This window comes from Bombina bombina, chromosome 1, assembly GCF_027579735.1.
Source record: "Bombina bombina isolate aBomBom1 chromosome 1, aBomBom1.pri, whole genome shotgun sequence".
Lineage (NCBI taxonomy): Eukaryota > Metazoa > Chordata > Amphibia > Anura > Bombinatoridae > Bombina > Bombina bombina.
The window spans coordinates 1,290,593,852-1,290,612,356 of NC_069499.1; the positions used below are offsets into that span (position 1 = coordinate 1,290,593,852).

The 18,505-nt window shown below is 40.7% G+C and overlaps 1 protein-coding gene across 1 annotated transcript in view; it reads left to right on the forward strand.

Annotated features, from left to right (window-relative positions):
• CEP89 (centrosomal protein 89) overlaps nt 1–18,505 on the forward strand; it is an 805,336-nt gene that overhangs the window by 33,188 nt on the left and 753,643 nt on the right. Inside the window, exon 5 of the mRNA XM_053701611.1 lies at nt 841–943. Coding sequence (XP_053557586.1) covers nt 841–943 — 103 coding nt within the window. The remainder of the gene's footprint in view (nt 1–840; nt 944–18,505) is intronic.

Below are 18,505 nucleotides of genomic sequence, written 5' to 3' on the forward strand. Positions count from 1 at the left end.
TTCCTTCTCAGCAAAGCAAACAATAAAAAAGTACATTTGATAATAGAGCATGGCATTTAAATCCACTTTCCAATTGACTTCTTTCTGAATCAGATACTTCATTGGTTGTAAATACTAAATCAGCATATATATATAGTGTTATTTAATAATATGTTTATGTATAGCGCTATTTAATAATATGTTTATGTATAGCGCTATTTAATAATATGTTTATGTATAGCGTTATTTAATAATATGTTTATGTATAGCGCTATTTAATAATATGTTTATGTATAGCGTTATTTAATAATATGTTTATGTATAGTGTTATTTATTAATATGTTTATGTATAGTGTTATTTAATAATATGTTTATGTATAGCGTTATTTAATAATATGTTTATGTATAGCGTTATTTAATAATATGTTTATGTATAGCGTTATTTAATAATATGTTTATGTATAGCACTATTTAATAATATGTTTATGTATAGTGTTATTTAATAATATGTTTATGTATAGCGTTATTTAATAATATGTTTATGTATAGTGTTATTTAATAATATGTTTATGTATAGCGCTATTTAATAATATGTTTATGTATAGCGCTATTTAATAATATGTTTATGTATAGCGCTATTTAATAATATGTTTATGTATAGTGTTATTTAATAATATGTTTATGTATAGCGCTATTTAATAATATGTTTATGTATAGCGTTATTTAATAATATGTTTATGTATAGCGCTATTTAATAATATGTTTATGTATAGTGTTATTTAATAATATGTTTATGTATAGTGTTATTTAATAATATTTTTGCTATTTTGAACAGTATTTACAAATTTTGTTTTTCCTTAGGAAAAACTCCAACCTCCTGATACCATGGCTGATGATGTACATGAAATCTCTGATAATAACCAGGAAGATTTGTCAGAGGTAGTAAGCCCTGAACTAGAAGAAGGTATGATGTGGTTGGTGAATAACTCTGTATGATTTTGTGTGTGCTTTATAGTGGAACGATCTAGTCACACTTTGGAATAAAATATCTAGCTATTTGGTGTCTTCACCATTTGCACAATGTAGATTAACCGTCTTACCTTATGAATGGGAATACAAGGTCAGCATGGGCAACACTTTTAGTCCATAAGAAATTAATATAAGATTTTGATATTGTTATTTTGTGGTTATTTATGTTTTTGTTGTTTTAAAGATTCATACTAAGCTTTTTGATTATGTATGTATGCATGTCTATATATACATATACTATATATATATATTAAGTTTCCCTTTGTGACTGTGTGACAGATTTTAACCTATTGCAAAGGAGGGAAAAAAAACAATGAGCATTACTTTAATTTTACATGGAACATTTTACATGTATTTTCACGTAAAGGTTTACTGATTTTAGAGGTTTAGGTGCTGTAAAAATGTCTACCCTTTTAATGTGCTCCCAAACATCTGTTTTTCCTGCTGGAGAAATAGCTTATTTAGCTTTATTTTGTCATTTTAAATAGCGTATTTTGCCTGTTGTAAGCCATGTAAACATAACCAGGAGAATAAATTACACTCCCAGTAGGTGGTAGGAGGAATAAGTACTCTCAATTGTTTCAACTTTCTAAGTATGCACTCAGATTAGATAGAGAGACTGTGTGTGTGCATAAAGAGTGATAAGATAAAGAATTAATCTCCATGCAAGCTCAGCCCATTTTAATGAGTTGTGCTTTCAAAGAGCAAAACCAGCTCATTCATATACAAAAATAAACCTAAAGGGACAATTTCCTATACATTTTTATATTGTTCAGCATATATAACAAGTCATTGGAAGCACATTAAGAGGACTCCAGTTTTACAATACCGTGTCCCTTATTTCAAAATGATGTAATCATTGAGGACAAAATATAGTACTCTAATAATGTATAATTTGTAAATGAAAGAAGGTTGTAACCAGTATGTATGTTGCAATACATTTTTCTCTCTTTTCTTTCTTTTTTTTATGTTCAGTTATATATCTCTTAAACTACATTACAAGTCGATGCTTTTTAATTTTTTAATTTTATTTTTTTGCATGTATTCTTTAAAATGTGTACCTGCAAGTAATTATATGATTTAGTTGTTGCTTAGCTGTAAAGAATAGAAAAAAACACTATTCTCTGGTCTTTTATTGAACATTTTGTTCCTTCTTCCTAAGTGAACGCAAAAGTAAAATTTTCTGTTTTATTTTTACATTTTAGGTTGGCTATATAATGCTTGTACCACACAATTTTAATAGTAACCCACAATTCTATTTTTTACCAAATAGCTTTTATTTATTAAAACACTTATCTAAACAAAAAAACAGAATAATCCATTTATTCTTTCTGTGCAGAAAATAATAAACTGTGCATTCATAAATGAATAGTGCGATTTATGGCAGTTGACTCGTACAGTAAGGCCTTGAATAAAAAGCTTTTCTTTCTAATGGCAGTGAGAGTCCACAATCCTTACTCTTGGGAAGTACATCACCTGGCCACCAGGAGGAGGCAAAGACACCTTTATCAGAGCTTTACATATATCCCTCCTGCTTCCCAGTAGTTGCCCCGTCAAGGAGAGGGCAAGGAGAGAGAGAGATAGGTGTTAACGTATTCTTATATCCTCATATTTATCGATCCTCAGTGGATAGTACCCAGAAGAGAGGGGTTTTTGCTCTGGTGCTAGTGCAATGTAATTATTGTCAGTGAAGTCTTTGCACACAGCAGGTCACTGGTGTTGCTGGGAAGTTCCCAAGCCTCCTCCATTGCTGTCCAGGTGTATGTGCTTCTAGTCATGAATCCTCAGATTGTCAGTGGCAGCACAAGGATCTTCTGCAAGACTTACACAGAGCTTACTGTGAGTACAGGGTTTATTGAGGCACAAGAATTTTCATGGCCATGAAAACTGACTTAGTAAGTCTGTCTGGCAATAATTCCTATATTTCTTAGGAACAAAGAGAAAACATATTTGGGAGACATTTATCTGCAATGTGTAAATTAAGTTCACAAGCTTATTTTTTTATGTCTCAGGGTGTGTGTATACATGTAAAACACTATGAGTGTTATAACAATCGTAGTTCCTTAACCCACGCACTATCCTACTGCTATCAAGTGCTCCGGTCACATGCTGCATGACCGGTACACTACGTAGATGAAAAGCAGATGCATGAGGGATTCCCGGGTCACACTCTTTCTGGTGAGTGGATAGGGAGTTATATTTTTTTTCTCTTCAAGCTGACAGGTAGAGTTGGCGTGGGCCCTGTCTCTTCCTATTGGGCCTGTGAAGTATGCAGCGAGCGGAGGTGCAGAACTCAGTCGAAGACTGAGTGGTTCAGCTAAAACTTTGTTGCAGCACTGTTGCTCTGTACTCAGGAGGGAGTAAAATGCTCTGCCAGACCTCCGGAGGATATTTACGTATAAAGCTGGTATGGACGAATTTATACAGTATAATATTTTTGGAAATTCTACTGACTCAGTATAGTTTATTTCTACTTGATCAGGGGTTTTGATCTCTTCTGTTCTTATAGATGAGCAGACTGGGAATGCTGAGGCTACTCTTGTATTATCTGAGGAGATAGCCATCAATATTATGATCCCTACAAACAAATGTTTATTATGTAAGGAGGTGGTAGTCTGCCCACCAGCACAAATATGCATGTTTAACTGTGGTTCTGCAGTCCCATTCGCCATCTCCGAGTTCCTCAATACTTCTTGCATAACAGCTGGGCAATCTAATTAGGAAAAATCTAAATCTGTTTTTTCAGAGGGGTTTAAGACTCCTTTGCAAGTTGCAGTTTCTGATGCTCTGGAATCTTTGCCACCTCCAAAGCGCAAGCGCAAAATTAAACGTGTTTCAGAGACCATGCGTACTGCTTCTTCTGGTACTAGACCTGCTAGCCGGTCTCCAGACTCTGATTTGGAGGGTTTATCCTCTGAGTCAGAGGGTGAGGTATCTGCTGATGATTCTGTCAGACAAAGAACCTAAGGAGATGACTTTACAATTCAAAATGCAGCATTTGTGTTTTCTGTTAAAGGAGGTCTTGAAAACTGTAGCAGTTTAGGGTTCTAAACCAGCAGAGGAAAGACCTTTACATAAGTTAGATCTCATTTTCAGACCCAGGTTTTGTTCGCCTCATACATTTCCTGTCCCTTCCTTAATTACTTAAATACTTAAAATACTTTACCAAGGAATGGGATAAGCCAGGAGTCCCATTTTACTCCAGCATCAACATTTAAAGTGAAATTAAAGTTTGCGGAATGAGTGCCCAGTTTTTAAAAATCCTATTAAAAACAGGGGAACTTTCATTCATCAAAGTTTACTTTTCACTGGTTTTGGTAAAATACTTACCTTTTCTTCTTGAAAGCTTCTCCAGCCCATCCGGCATCCTTCAATCATGGTTTCCCCTCCGGGGGAATTATTGCCTAAAGCAACGCCGTGATTGGAGGAAGCCCGGGATCGTCATTTCTGACGTAGGAAGAGGCTTGCGGTGGAAGCGATGAAGAGGTAAGTAACAAAACCAGTGAAATGTAAAGTTTGATGAATGAAAGTGCCCCTGTTTTTAATAGGATTATTAAAAAAACGGGCACTAGTTCATCAAAATTTACATTCACTTTTTTCTATCGCTGAGGCTAATGTGGAGCTATAGGGCACATACTTAAAGGGACAGTGGACCTAAAAAATAATGTTATATAATTCTGCACATAGTGCAGAATTATATAACATTATTTTACTGCTATAGTTATAAAACCCTTTTTTCCCTTTTAATATTTAAAAAAACATGCCGCTTTTACAGACCCGCTCTCTGCTGAGCGGGTCTGTTGTTTTTAGTCAGCACATCGGGCCAGTTGTATAGTCACATCCCGGCCCGACCGCGCCATAAGACTAAGTGCAGCTCGCTCCTGCTCTGTCTGACAGCAGGAGCGAGCTTCGCTTAATGTTATGGCGTGGTCGGGCCGGGCTGTGACTATACAGCTGGCCCGATGCGCTGACTAAAAAAAACAGACCCCGCTCAGCAGAGAGCAGAGAGCGGGTCTGTAAACGCGGCATGTTTTTTAAATATTAAAAGGGAAAAAAGGGTTTTATAACTATAGCAGTAAAATAATGTTATATAATTCTGCACTATGTGCAGAATTTTATAACATTATTTTTTAGGTTTACTGTCCCTTTAAGGTTGATGGTGCAATTTCTACATTAGAAAAAAGGATGACTATTCCATTGGAAGACTGGTATATCCTTTAAAGATCCTATGGACAGGAAGCTCGAGGGTTACCTCAGAAGCGCCTTTTTTGCAGGGAGAATTGTTATTGCAACCTGCAGTGAGTATTGCTACAGTTGCTGGAGCAGCAGCTTTCTGGTGTGACTCCTTGGCGGATCTATTTTCTAGAGAAAACTCTTTAGAGGAGATACACAGCCGTATCCAGGCTTTGATAACAGCGAACATTTTCATAAGTGATGCAATCATACAGATTGTTTGCATCAATGCTAAGAATACAGCCTTGGCTTTTCTCTTCAGAATAGCTCTTTGGCTTAAGTCATGGCCGGTGGATAAGGTTTACAAGTCTAGACTGCTGACTCTGGCATTTATGGGTAAGATTCTTTTTGGTCCAGGTTTGGACTCTATTATTTCTACAGTGACAGGGGGCAAGGGGGCTTTCTTGCCCAGGGCAAGAAGTACAGACAAAAAGGGAATCCTGGTGGACTTTTTGTCCTTTTTGTAAAAAAAAATAAAAAAATCAGAGGTCCACGTCCGGCCAGAAGACTGACTCACAAAACACTGCCTGGAAACCTAACCCTGTCTGGAATAAATCCAAGCAGCACAAGAAGTCTTCCTCTGATTCCAAAACCGCATGAAGGTGCGGCCCCCAATCCAGACCCAGCTCTGGTAGGGGGCAGACTAAGCCTTTTTGGGAATTTTTGTATTCAGTCAATTCAGGATGCTTGGGTCATACAAATTGTGTATCGGGGTAACAAATAGGTTTCAGATCCTATGAGAGGTTTCTTCTGTCTCACATTTCAAAAACCCCAGAAAAAAAGAGTAGCCTTTTTACAGTTTGTGAGAAATCTGGAGAACATTGGAGTTATTGCTCCAGTACAGTTAAAGGATCAAAGAAAAGGGTTTTATTCAAATCTTTTCATTGCTCTGAAAAAGGAGGGTGTGTTCTGTCCAATACTGAATCTAAAAACATTTTTTAAGGTCCCGTCTTTCAAGATGGAAACCAGCAGAACGATTCTTCCCTCAGTGAGATCAGGGGTGTCTACAAAAGATCTAAAGGATGCATATCTCCACAGCCCTATAAATCATAGACCTTCATCGGTACCTAAGGTTTGAATTTTTAAGCCAACATTACCAATTCAATGCTCTACCCTTCGAGTTAGCAACTGCTTCCAGAATCTTTACCAATGTTCTGGGAACTCTTCTGTCTGTAATTCAACTCCAGGGAATAGCGGTGGCTAAATACATGTATGATATTTTTGGTTCAAGCACCATCTTTACTACCTTTAGCAATTTCTCAACAAAGAAGGTACTTTTGGTTTCTTAGCAGACATTTTTGGATAATCAACGTATCCAAAAGTTTCCTAACACCTCAGACGAGAGTGTGTTTCCTAGTGGCGATCATAGACTCGGTAACCATGAAGGTTTTCGTGATAGAGCAGTGCATTCTGAAACTACAGTTCGCTTGTCGAGACCTTTTAAAGGGCTCCTTCTCCATCTGGCTCAGTGCATGGAAGTAGTGGGTCTCATGGTAGCTGCGCCAGACTCCATTTAGTTTGCACCGTTACATCTGAGGCCTCTGCACTTGTGCATGTTCTGACAGTGGAATGGAGATCATTTAGATCAATTCACTGGATAGTCTCTGAAGTGGTGGATAGCTCCTCATCCAGTTTCGATAGGCGTGAGTTTCCATTGTCCAGTGTGGGAGATAATCACCACGGATGTCAGTCTTTTAGGATGGGCCACAGTCTGGGGCCTTTTGAGAGCCCTGGGTGTTTGGTCTACTCTGGAGGCTTCATTACCAATAAATATCTTGGAACTCAGGGAGATTTTCAACATTTTATAAGCATGGCTACGCCTATAATCAATTTCTTTCATCCATTTTTATTCAGACATTGTGACGCCAGTGGCGTAAATAAATCAAGAGGGAAAAGGAGTTCCCTAGCCATGCAGGAGGTATCTCGCATTATGTCCTGGGCGGAAAGATATAAGTGTACCATATCCATTCATATCCCAGAAGTAGACAACTGGGAAGCGAATTACTTGAGCGTCAGACTCTTCATTTGGGGGAATAGTCTCAAGTTTGGCGCCAGATGCAACTAACTTGCATTTTTGCTTTTAAATATTATTGTGTACTTGCCAGATAGCGTTAGGTTTTGTGTGTGTTGTGTTTGGAATTTTGTTTTGTAATTTTCCCTATGGGCTTGTCACCCAGGCCAATAGGGGGTTAACTGTCTGAGTTGCTGGAAACTGTTCAGCTGTCTGTAAGTATTCTGGGCTGTGGGTTTTACAGTGATTTAAGATGTGTGTCCAGTCTGAGTGTAGTCCATTTATGTGTTTTCTAATTTACAAAGGCCTGTGTCACCAATGTTGGTTCTTAGTTTGTTTGTTTGTTTGTTTGAAGTTATGCATTGTGTGGCTGCAGGTTAGGGTAGGAGAGGGGAGAGACCTTGACATGGCCCTGGGCTTAAACATTAAAGGGATATGAAACATTTTTTGTTGTTTTTTTTTTGTTTCAAAAGCTTTATTAGAAGCAAAAAGGTACAACATCAGTATTAGTTACAAGTTCAGCCATGTGTATATAACGTACATCTTGTTAATATCTTATGGTATTAAAATGAAACATCCTGCCAATGAACAAACTCAAGCCAGTCCTGGAATGTTTATAATATATAGTCCAAGAGGGTATTGCACCCTATTTCTTAATGGAGGCTGGGAATGGCTTGTTAAGGAGATAAGTACAGAATGAAGAGAGAATGGGATGTCTGAAGAGTTTACATCAACATTTGCATATAAAGAATAAAATAAAACAAAATTAAAACAATACACTTAGGTTGTATTCTGATGAGTTATAATAATGTGAAAGTGTTAGCGACATGAGTTGAATTATGGGGAATCCCCTATTGGTAAGTATCCCACTGTTCTATGTTTCCTTTATCGTCTTAGTGTCTTAGTGTATCCAAGTCGCCCCGTGTCCAAATAGAGATCTAATTTGTCACCGAGGGCGTGGCCTACCCAGTTGACTTGGCATCACCGTCAGCCCATGTTGCCAGCATGAGTTCGTGAGTGTCCAATGTACCTTGCATCATGTGGTGAAATCTTTCAAGGTGAATCAATGTGGAAACCTGCTGCTTCCATTCCTCTAAGGTCGGGGTGGTCTGAGATTTCCAGTGCCTAGGCACCAACATTTTGGCACTATTCAGCATAACCATCGATAAAGCTTTAAAAACTTTGTTCTCTATTTTGGGCAAGGATAAATAGAGAAGTGATCTGGGGTCATTGGGCAAGGTATATCCTATTGTGTCTTATATGTGTTTGAGAATCTCTGTCCAGTATGAGTCAAGTCTGGGACATTCCCACCAGATGTGAGTGAGTGATCCCTCCCCACCACACTCCCTCCATCACCTCCGCAAAGCCGACTTGTAAATACGCTGTAATCTGTTTGGTGTGAGGTACCATCTGGAGAGGAACTTGTAATTGGATTCTTTCACCCTGGTCGTTGTGACACCAGTCCAATAATCTGTGTAGAGTGATTGCTTGTTTGTACGCTGTGATGTCAGGAACCCCCAGCCCACCTCTGTCTTTCGGGAGATATAAAGACCGCCTGGCCACTCTGGGCCTGACACCCTTCCAGATGTATTGATCTATAAGGGTTTGAATTCTGTCCAGGTAGCCTGTTGGGAGTGGTATGGGTGTCGTCTGTAAGAGATAAAGTAACCTTGGCAAAACATTCATTTTCACCACATTAATTCTTCCTAGCCAAGAGATTGATTTGTTTCTCCAGCTGGATAAGTCTGCAAGTAAGCTGTTTTCTAATTTTTTGTAATTAGCCTGGAATATCACTTGTGGGTCTGGAGAGGAGTATATGCCCAAATATTTCCTTTTTGAGTGTTGCCTTTTCAAAGGGCAGTTTTGTAGTGTTCTGGGTAGCTATTCTGAGTTATATGTAATGTTTAGCAATTCCGATTTACTAAGGTTAAGGTGGAAATTTGACACTTTGCCATAGTCTGCAAATGTCTCCAGTACTTTGGGTAAGGATGTGTCTATGTCTGTGAGTGTAAGTAAAATGTTGTTTGCGTAAAGTGCAAGCTTGTGTTCCCATATCTTAGTCTTGATGCCTTTTATTTGGTCGTCGGATTGAATCTTTTGTGCTAATGCTTCGATGGTAATAGCAAACAGTATGGGCGAGAGTGGACAACCCTGCCTCGTCCCATTCTGTATGTAAAAGTTATCGGAGAGCAGTCCGATAACTGGGCTATAAGTTTATCACTAAATTTCATTTTGGCCAGGGTCACCCTCAAGAACCGCCAGTGAACCCTGTCGAAAGCCTTTTCGGCGTCGGTTGATACCAGTACAATTGGGATATTATGTAGTTGAGCGTGTGATGTCAGCTGCAGTATTTTAAAGTGTTATCCCGCGCCTCTCTACCGGGTACAAAGCATACCTGGTTAGGGTGTATCAGCGCGGGAAGGAGTTTATTTATTCTTGTGGCTAGTATTTTTGCATAAATCTTTATGTCCGTGTTTAGCAAAGAAATGGGTCGGAAGTTCTCAGGCCTGTCCGGACTTTTACCCTGTTTGGGAAGAACAGTTATATATGCCTTCAGCATTTGGTCTGTGAAACCTCCATCTTTCAAGAGTGTGTTGAAGACAGATGTAAGGGGTTGTAACAGGTGGTGCATGTACGTCTTATAATATTTAATACTTAGATCGTCAGGGCCAGGACTCTTCCCATTGGGCATATTTTTGATAGCTGATTTGGTTTCCACTGTAGAGATTGGTGCCTCCAGTGACTCCAAATCCCCTGTGGAAAGTGTGGGAAGGTGAAGATCAAGTAAGAATTTGTCTATATCATCTTGTGTGCAGTCATTGTCTAGATTGTATAGTTTTTCATAATATAGTCTGAATGTTTCTGCTATGCTCTTGCTATCTTTGTGTAGGTATCCCTCTTGATCTCGAATGGAGTGTACATGTGCGCTCAATTGTTTACGTTTGAGAGCCTTTGCTAGTGATGAGCCTGCTTTGTCATTTGTGTCAAAATATCTTTGTTTCAACAAAGCAGTTTTGCGCTGATACACTTTTGTTAGATGGTTTTTGAGATGAGTTCTGGCTTGTGTGAGAGATCCTAGTATTAGGGTGGAAGAAGGGTTCTTTTTGTGTTCCGATTCCCAGTGTCTCATTTGGGCTAATGTGGAATTTAAGAATTGTCTGTTGTCCCTGGTTTCTCTAGATTTGTGCTTGATGAAGTCCCCCCCCTTACCACGCACTTGTGTGCCTCCCATAGTTTAGTTAATGCAATGCTGTCATCAGTATTTTCTTGGAAGAAGTGACCCAATGCAGTGTCTATGTCTAATTTAATTAAGGGGTTGTCTAGAATGGATTCATCTAGTCTCCAGATGAAAGGTAGTATGGGAGTCGTTGGCCAATCTATTTTACATAGTACCGGAGCATGGTCCGACCAAGTTGTTGCTAATATAGAAGAATTATCTATTATGGATAGGCCTATCTGATCACTTAGTAAATAGTCAATCCTAGAGTATGTACAGTGCGGGTGTGAGTAGAAGGTATAGTCACGCATGGATGGGTTAGTGGTTCTCCAGATGTCATGTAGTTTTAATTGTTGTATGTGTGTAGTTACCGCTTTGATTGTTCGTTTCGGTACGTTGGTCCTGCCTGTAGATGTGTCCATTGTGGGGTCTAGAGGGAGATTGAAGTCCCCTCGCATAAACAGTGTGCCTTTCGTGTGTTCAAGAAGCAACTGAGTTATTTGTTTGAAAAGTATATGTTGTCCCGTATTTGGGAGGTATACTTTCGCTAATGTCACTGGGCAGTCAAATAGGAGACCTGAGACTATTATGTACCTACCATTTGTATCTTTTTTCTACGTGTTTGGGCTGAAATTGAATTGAGTTGCGCATCCATATTCCCACCCCCCCTTTTTTATCCTGGCCCGAAGCCATAAAGGCTGTTCTATATTGGTTGTTGACAAATTTCGGTTCCTTCCCTTTCTGGAAGTGTGTCTCTTGTATGAAAATTATGTCCCCTGCTGCTTGGTGTAGTTGTCTGAAGGCCACTGATCTCTTCTTGGGACTATTTAAGCCCTTGGCATTGATTGAAATCAGCGTGAGGGGTCGTGCCCTTAGTACAGGGGAGTTAGCCATTTGTGCCTGTTGGACTGTCTGAGAATCTGAGTGTGACAAAAGACAGGAAGTGATGTCTGTCCACACGTGTGAAATCTGTCGTCTAAAGTGTGTTAAAGGAGGATTCCCCAACACAAATTACAAGAGTAAATAAGTATGCTAAAACAAGTGTGTACAAAACTGGCGAACAGTACAGAAGGTGCGTTTGAGTAAGATTGGAAACAATATAGGTTAAAATCTGTTAAATAATTTTTCTATAAGATTTCACAACACACAGTGAAAAACAAATAACAGTAACAATAACAAGGTGGGAAATATCCCACATCTCTAATCCCCTAAAAAAGTGATTGTACATCTGTGAGAAAAGAAAATATACGACCTGTAGCCTCTTAAAATTGATAGTCCCAGGAAAAAGGTGATTGTAGCTTATTAATCACCAGAGTTGGAGTCCGTGTTGCAAGTTGCAACTGAGAGGTGGTAATCCCTCCTCGATTTTCCTCTGGAGGGAGACAGATTCTAGTTGTGGGTGCATGTGATTCCGATGAGTTTGTAGGTCTGGGGGCTTGACGTTGATCCGCAGTGCTTCACAGAAGCGTGGGAGATCATCCTTATTTTTGAAAACGGCAGTTGTATCCCTCTGGTGGCGATGATACTCACTGGAAACCCCCATCTGTACGGAATATTTTGATCTCGCAGAGTTGAAGTAATATAAGTTAGATCTCTTCTTTCTCTTGTTAAGTGTAGTCAGTCCACGGGTCATCCATTACTTATTGAATATATCTCTTCCTAACAGGAAGCTGCAAGAGGATCACCCAAGCAGAGCTGCTATATAGCTCCTCCCCTCACATGTCATATTCAGTCATTCTCTTGCAGCCTAACTAAAGATAGGTCGCTGTGAGAGGTCTGTGGTGTTTTTTAACTTAGTTTATTTCTACAATCAAAAGTTTGTTATTTTAAATGGCACCGGAGTGTGCTGTTTATTCTCAGGCAGCATTAGAAGAAGAATCTGCCTGCGTTTTCTATGATCTTAGCAGACGTAACTAAGATCCACTGGCTGTTCTCATCTGAGGAGTGAGGTAACTTCAGAGAAGGGGAATAGCATGCAGGGCCCCCCTGCAAATGAGGTATGTGCAGTAATTATTTTTCTGAGGAATGGAATTGACTGAGAAAATACTGCTGATACCAATGTAAAGTAAGTTCAGCCTTAAATGCAGTGATAGCGACTGGTATTAGGCTGATGAGTGTGTGTACACTGAATGTATTTTTCTAAGGAATGAAATTGACTCTGAAAATACTGTTAATACTGAAATAATGTATGAGCCTTAACTGCAGTAAAAGCGACTGGTAGCAGGCTTATTAATAACAATTCATAACTTTTCAAATGTATGTTTAAAACGTTTTACTGGCATGTTAATCGTTTTTTGTGAGGTACTTGGTGATAAAACTTATTGGGGCATGATTTTTACCACATGGCCATCTTTGTTTTCTGCATAGAAACAGTTATCTGAGCTTCCCCACTGTTGTAATATGAGTGGGAGGGGCCTATTTTAGCGCTTTTTTGCGCAGTAAAAATTCAGTCACAATCTGTCTACTTCATCCTCCATGATCCAGATCGTCTCTAGAGAGCTCAGGGGTCTTCAAAATTCATTTTGAGGGAGGTAATCAGTCACTGTGACTGTGACAGTGTGTTTTGACTGTGAGAAAAACGTTAATTATTAAATTGTTATCCGTTTTTGGGTATTAAGGGGTTAATCATCCATTTGCTGGTGGGTGCAATCCTTTGCTAACTTAATACATTTACTGTGAAAAATTGGTTGCTATAACTATTTTGGTTCATTGTTATTTCAACTGTGACAGCTTTTTGTGCTTCTTAAAGGCACAGTAGCGTTTTTTATATTGCTTGTAAATTTATTTAGAAAAGTATTTCCAAGCTTGCTAGTCTCATTGCTAGTCTGTTTAAACATGTCTGACACAGATGAATCTCTTTGTTCACTATGTTTAAAGGCCAATGTGGAGCCCAATAGAAATTTGTGTACTAATTGCATTGATGCTACTTTAAATAAAAGTCAATCTTTACATGTAAAGAAATTATCACCAGACAACGAGGGGGAAGTTATGCCGACTAACTCTCCTCACGTGTCAGTACCTTCGCCTCCCGCTCAGGAGGTGCGTGATTTTGTGGCGCCAAGTACATCAGGGAGGCCCTTACAAATCACTTTGCAAGACATGGCTACTGTTATGACAGAAGTATTATCTAAGTTGCCAGAATTAAGAGGCAAGCGCGATAGCTCTGGGTTAAGGACAGAGCGCGCGGATGAGGTGAGAGCCATGTCAGATACTGCGTCACAGTTTGCAGAACGTGAAGACGGAGAGCTTCATTCTGTGGGTGACGGATCTGATCCAGGGAGACTGGATTCAGAGATTTCTAATTTTAAATTTAAGCTTGAGAACCTCCGCATATTGCTAGGGGAGGTATTAGCGGCTCTGAATGATTGTAACACGGTTGCAATTCCAGAAAAATTATGTAGGTTGGATAGATACTATGCGGTACCGGTGTGTACTGACGTGTTTCCTATACCTAAAAGGCTTACAGAGATTATTAGCAAGGAGTGGGATAGACCTGGTGTGCCTTTTTCCCCTCCTCCCATATTTAGGAAAATGTTTCCTATAGACGCCACCACACGAGACTTATGGCAGACGGTCCCTAAGGTGGAGGGAGCAGTTTCTACTTTAGCTAAGCGTACCACTATCCCGGTGGAGGATAGTTGTGCTTTTTCAGATCCAATGGATAAGAAATTAGAGGGTTACCATAAGAAAATGTTTGTTCAACAAGGTTTTATCTTACAGCCCCTTGCATGCATTGCGCCTGTCACTGCTGCGGCGGCATTCTGGTTTGAGTCTCTGGAAGAGGCCATTCGCACAGCTCCATTGGATGAAATTATGAACAAGCTTAAAGCACTTAAGCTAGCTAACGCATTTGTTTCTGATGCCGTCGTACATTTAAAGGGCCAGTAAGCCCACCAAATAAGGTTATATATTAATGCACACAGTGCAGAATTATATAACATTAGCCTAGCGCCACGTTTCTAAAGCAGAGTATAGCAAAGATATTTACCTATGATAATCTATTTTTCAGAACGCCGCTCCTGGCTCTACTGAGCGGGTCTGTTTTTTACCTAAGCGCATCGGGCACGCTGTCTAGTCACAGCACGCCCGATCGCGCCATTAAACTGAATATGCTTGCTCCCGCTCTGGTATGGTAGCAAGAGCGAGCTACATTCAGTTTAATTGCGCGATCGGGCGTGCTGTGACTAGACAGCGTGCCCGATGCGCTTAGGTAAAAAACAGACCCGCTCAGTAGAGCCAGGAGCGGCGTTCTGAAAAATAGATTATCATAGGTAAATATCTTTGCTATACTCTGCTTTAGAAACGTGGCGCTAGGCTAATGTTATATAATTCTGCACTGTGTGCATTATTATATAACCTTATTTGGTGGGGTTACTGGCCCTTTAACCAAACTTACGGCTAAGAACTCCGGATTCGCCATCCAAGCGCGCAGAGCGCTATGGCTTAAATCCTGGTCAGCTGACGTGACTTCTAAATCTAAATTGCTTAATATTCCTTTCAAAGGGCAGACCTTATTCGGGCCCGGCTTGAAAGAAATTATAGCTGACATTACGGGAGGTAAGGGCCATGCTCTACCTCAGGACAGGGCCAAATCAAAGGCCAAACAGTCTAATTTTCATGCCTTTCGTAACTTCAAGGCAGGAGCAGCATCAACTTCCTCCGCTCCAAAACAGGAAGGAGCTGTTGCTCGTTACAGGCAGGGCTGGAAAGTTAACCAGTCCTGGAACAAGGGCAAGCAGGCCAAGAAACCTGCTGCTGCCCCCAAGACAGCATGAAGAGAGGGCCCCCTATCCGGAAACGGATCTAGTGGGGGGCAGACTTTCTTTCTTCGCCCAGGCTTGGGCAAGAGATGTCCAGGATCCCTGGGCGTTGGAGATCATATCTCAGGGATATCTCCTGGACTTCAAAACTTCTCCTCCACGAGGGAGATTTCATCTTTCAAGGTTATCAGCAAACCAAATAAAGAAAGAGGTGTTTCTACGCTGTGTACAAGACCTCTTACTAATGGGGGTGATCCACCCAGTTCCGCGGACGGTACACGGGCAGGGATTCTATTCAAATCTATTTGTGGTTCCCAAAAAAAGAGGGAACCTTCAGACCAATCTTGGACTTAAAAATCCTAAACAAATTTCTAAGAGTTCCATCATTCAAAATGGAAACTATTCGAACCATCCTTCCCATGATCCAAGAGGGTCAGTACATGACCACAGTGGACTTAAAGGATGCCTACCTTCACATACCGATTCACAAGAATCATTATCGGTACCTAAGATTTGCTTTCCTAGACAGGCATTACCAGTTTGTAGCTCTTCCCTTCGGATTAGCTACGGCTCCAAGAATCTTTACAAAAGTTCTGGGCTCACTTCTGGCGGTACTAAGACCGCGAGGCATAGCGGTGACTCCGTACCTAGACGACATTCTGATACAAGCGTCAAGTTTTCAAACTGCCAAGTCTCATACAGAGATAGTTCTGGCATTTCTGAGGTCGCATGGGTGGAAGGTGAACGTGGAAAAGAGTTCTCTATTACCACTTACAAGAGTTCCCTTTCTAGGGACTCTTATAGATTCTGTAGAGATGAAAACTTACCTGACAGAGGCCAGGTTATTAAAACTTCTAAATGCTTGCCGTGTCCTTCATTCCATTCCACACCCGTCAGTAGCTCAGTGCATGGAAGTAATCGGCTTAATGGTAGCGGCAATGGACATAGTACCATTTGCGCGCCTGCATCTCAGACCGCTGCAATTGTGCATGCTAAGTCAGTGGAACGGGGATTACTCAGATTTGTCCCCCCTACTAAATCTGGATCAAGAGACCAGAGATTCTCTTCTATGGTGGCTTTCTCTGCCACATCTGTCCAAGGGGATGACCTTTCGCAGGCCAGATTGGACGATTGTAACAACAGACGCCAGCCTTCTAGGCTGGGGCGCAGTCTGGAACTCCCTGAAAGCTCAGGGATTATGGACTCAGGAGGAGAAACTCCTCCCAATAAATATTCTGGAATTAAAGTGAAGGTCAATTTTCATCAATGAGTGCCCGGTTTTTAAAAATACTTTTTAAAACAGGGGCACTTTCATTGATGAAAATTAACATTGCACTGGATTTTAAGAAATACTTACCTTTTTCTCCTGCAAAACCGGATCGCCGATCTCAGCCTCAGTTCCTCTGTAGTGACGTCAGAAATGACAAAAACCGTCTTCCTCCAATCATGGCTTGCACCCCAGAGCGTCCAGCTCGTGATGCCTGGCTGTGATTGGAGGAAGCCAGTTTCGTCATTGCTGTTGTCTACAGCAGGAAGAAGAAGGAGGGAGATCGTCGATCCGGCTTTGCAGAAGTAAAAGGTAAGTATTTCTTAAAATCCAGTGCAATGTTAATTTTCATCAATGAAAGTGCCCCTGATTTTAAAAGTATTTTTAAAAACCGGGCACTCATTGATGAAAATTGACCTTCACTTTAAGAGCAATATTCAATGCTCTCCTAGCTTGGCCTCAGTTAGCAACTCTGAGGTTCATCAAATTTCAGTCGGACAACATCACGACTGTGGCTTACATCAACCATCAAGGGGGAACCAGAAGTTCCCTAGCGATGTTGGAAGTCTCAAAGATAATTCGCTGGGCAGAGTCTCACTCTTGCCACCTCTCAGCGATTTACATCCCAGGCGTGGAGAACTGGGAGGCGGATTTTTTAAGTCGCCAGACTTTTCATCCGGGGGAGTGGGAACTTCATCCGGAGGTCTTTGCTCAACTGATACATCGTTGGGGCAAACCAGATCTGGATCTCATGGCGTCTCGTCAGAACGCCAAGCTTCCTTGTTACGGATCCAGGTCCAGGGACCCGGGAGCGGTGCTGATAGATGCTCTGACAGCCCCTTGGGTCTTCAACATGGCTTATGTGTTTCCACCATTCCCGATGCTTCCTCGTTTGATTGCCAAGATCAAACAGGAGAGAGCTTCGGTGATTCTGATAGCGCCTGCGTGGCCACGCAGGACCTGGTTTGCAGACCTAGTGGACATGTCGTCCTGTCCACCGTGGTCTCTGCCTCTGAGACAGGACCTTCTAATTCAGGGTCCTTTCAACCATCCAAATCTAATTTCTCTGAGGCTGACTGCATGGAGATTGAACGCTTGATTCTATCAAAGCGTGGCTTCTCGGAGTCGGTTATTGATACCTTAATACAGGCTAGGAAGCCTGTTACCAGAAAAATTTACCATAAGATATGGCGTAAATATTTATATTGGTGCGAATCCAAGAGTTACTCATGGAGTAAGGTTAGGATTCCTAGGATATTGTCTTTTCTACAAGAGGGTTTAGAAAAGGGCTTATCTGCTAGTTCGTTAAAGGGACAGATTTCTGCTCTGTCTATTCTTCTACACAAACGTCTGGCTGAAGTTCCAGACGTTCAGGCTTTTTGTCAGGCTTTAACTAGGATTAAGCCTGTGTTTAAGACTGTTGCTCCGCCGTGGAGCTTAAACTTAGTTCTTAATGTTCTTCAAGGCGTTCCATTTGAACCCCTTCATTCCATTGATATCAAGCTGTTATCCTGCAAGGTTTTGTTTTTGATGGCTATTTCCTCGGCTCGAAGAGTCTCTGAGTTATCTGCGTTACATTGTGATTCTCCTTATCTGATTTTTCATTCACACAAGGTAGTTCTGCGTACTAAACCTGGGTTCTTACTTAAGGTAGTCACTAACAGGAATATCAATCAAGAGATTGTTGTTCCATCACTGTGTCCTAACCCTTCTTCAAAGAAGGAACGACTTTTGCATAATCTGGACGTAGTCCGTGCCCTGAAGTTTTATTTGCAGGCAACTAAAGATTTTCGTCAAACTTCTTCCCTGTTTGTCGTTTACTCTGGACAGAGAAGAGGTCAAAAGGCTTCGGCTACCTCTCTCTCTTTTTGGCTTCGTAGCATAATACGTTTAGCCTATGAGACTGCTGGACAGCAGCCTCCTGAAAGGATTACAGCTCATTCTACTAGAGCTGTGGCTTCCACCTGGGCCTTTAAAAATGAGGCCTCTGTTGAACAGATTTGCAAGGC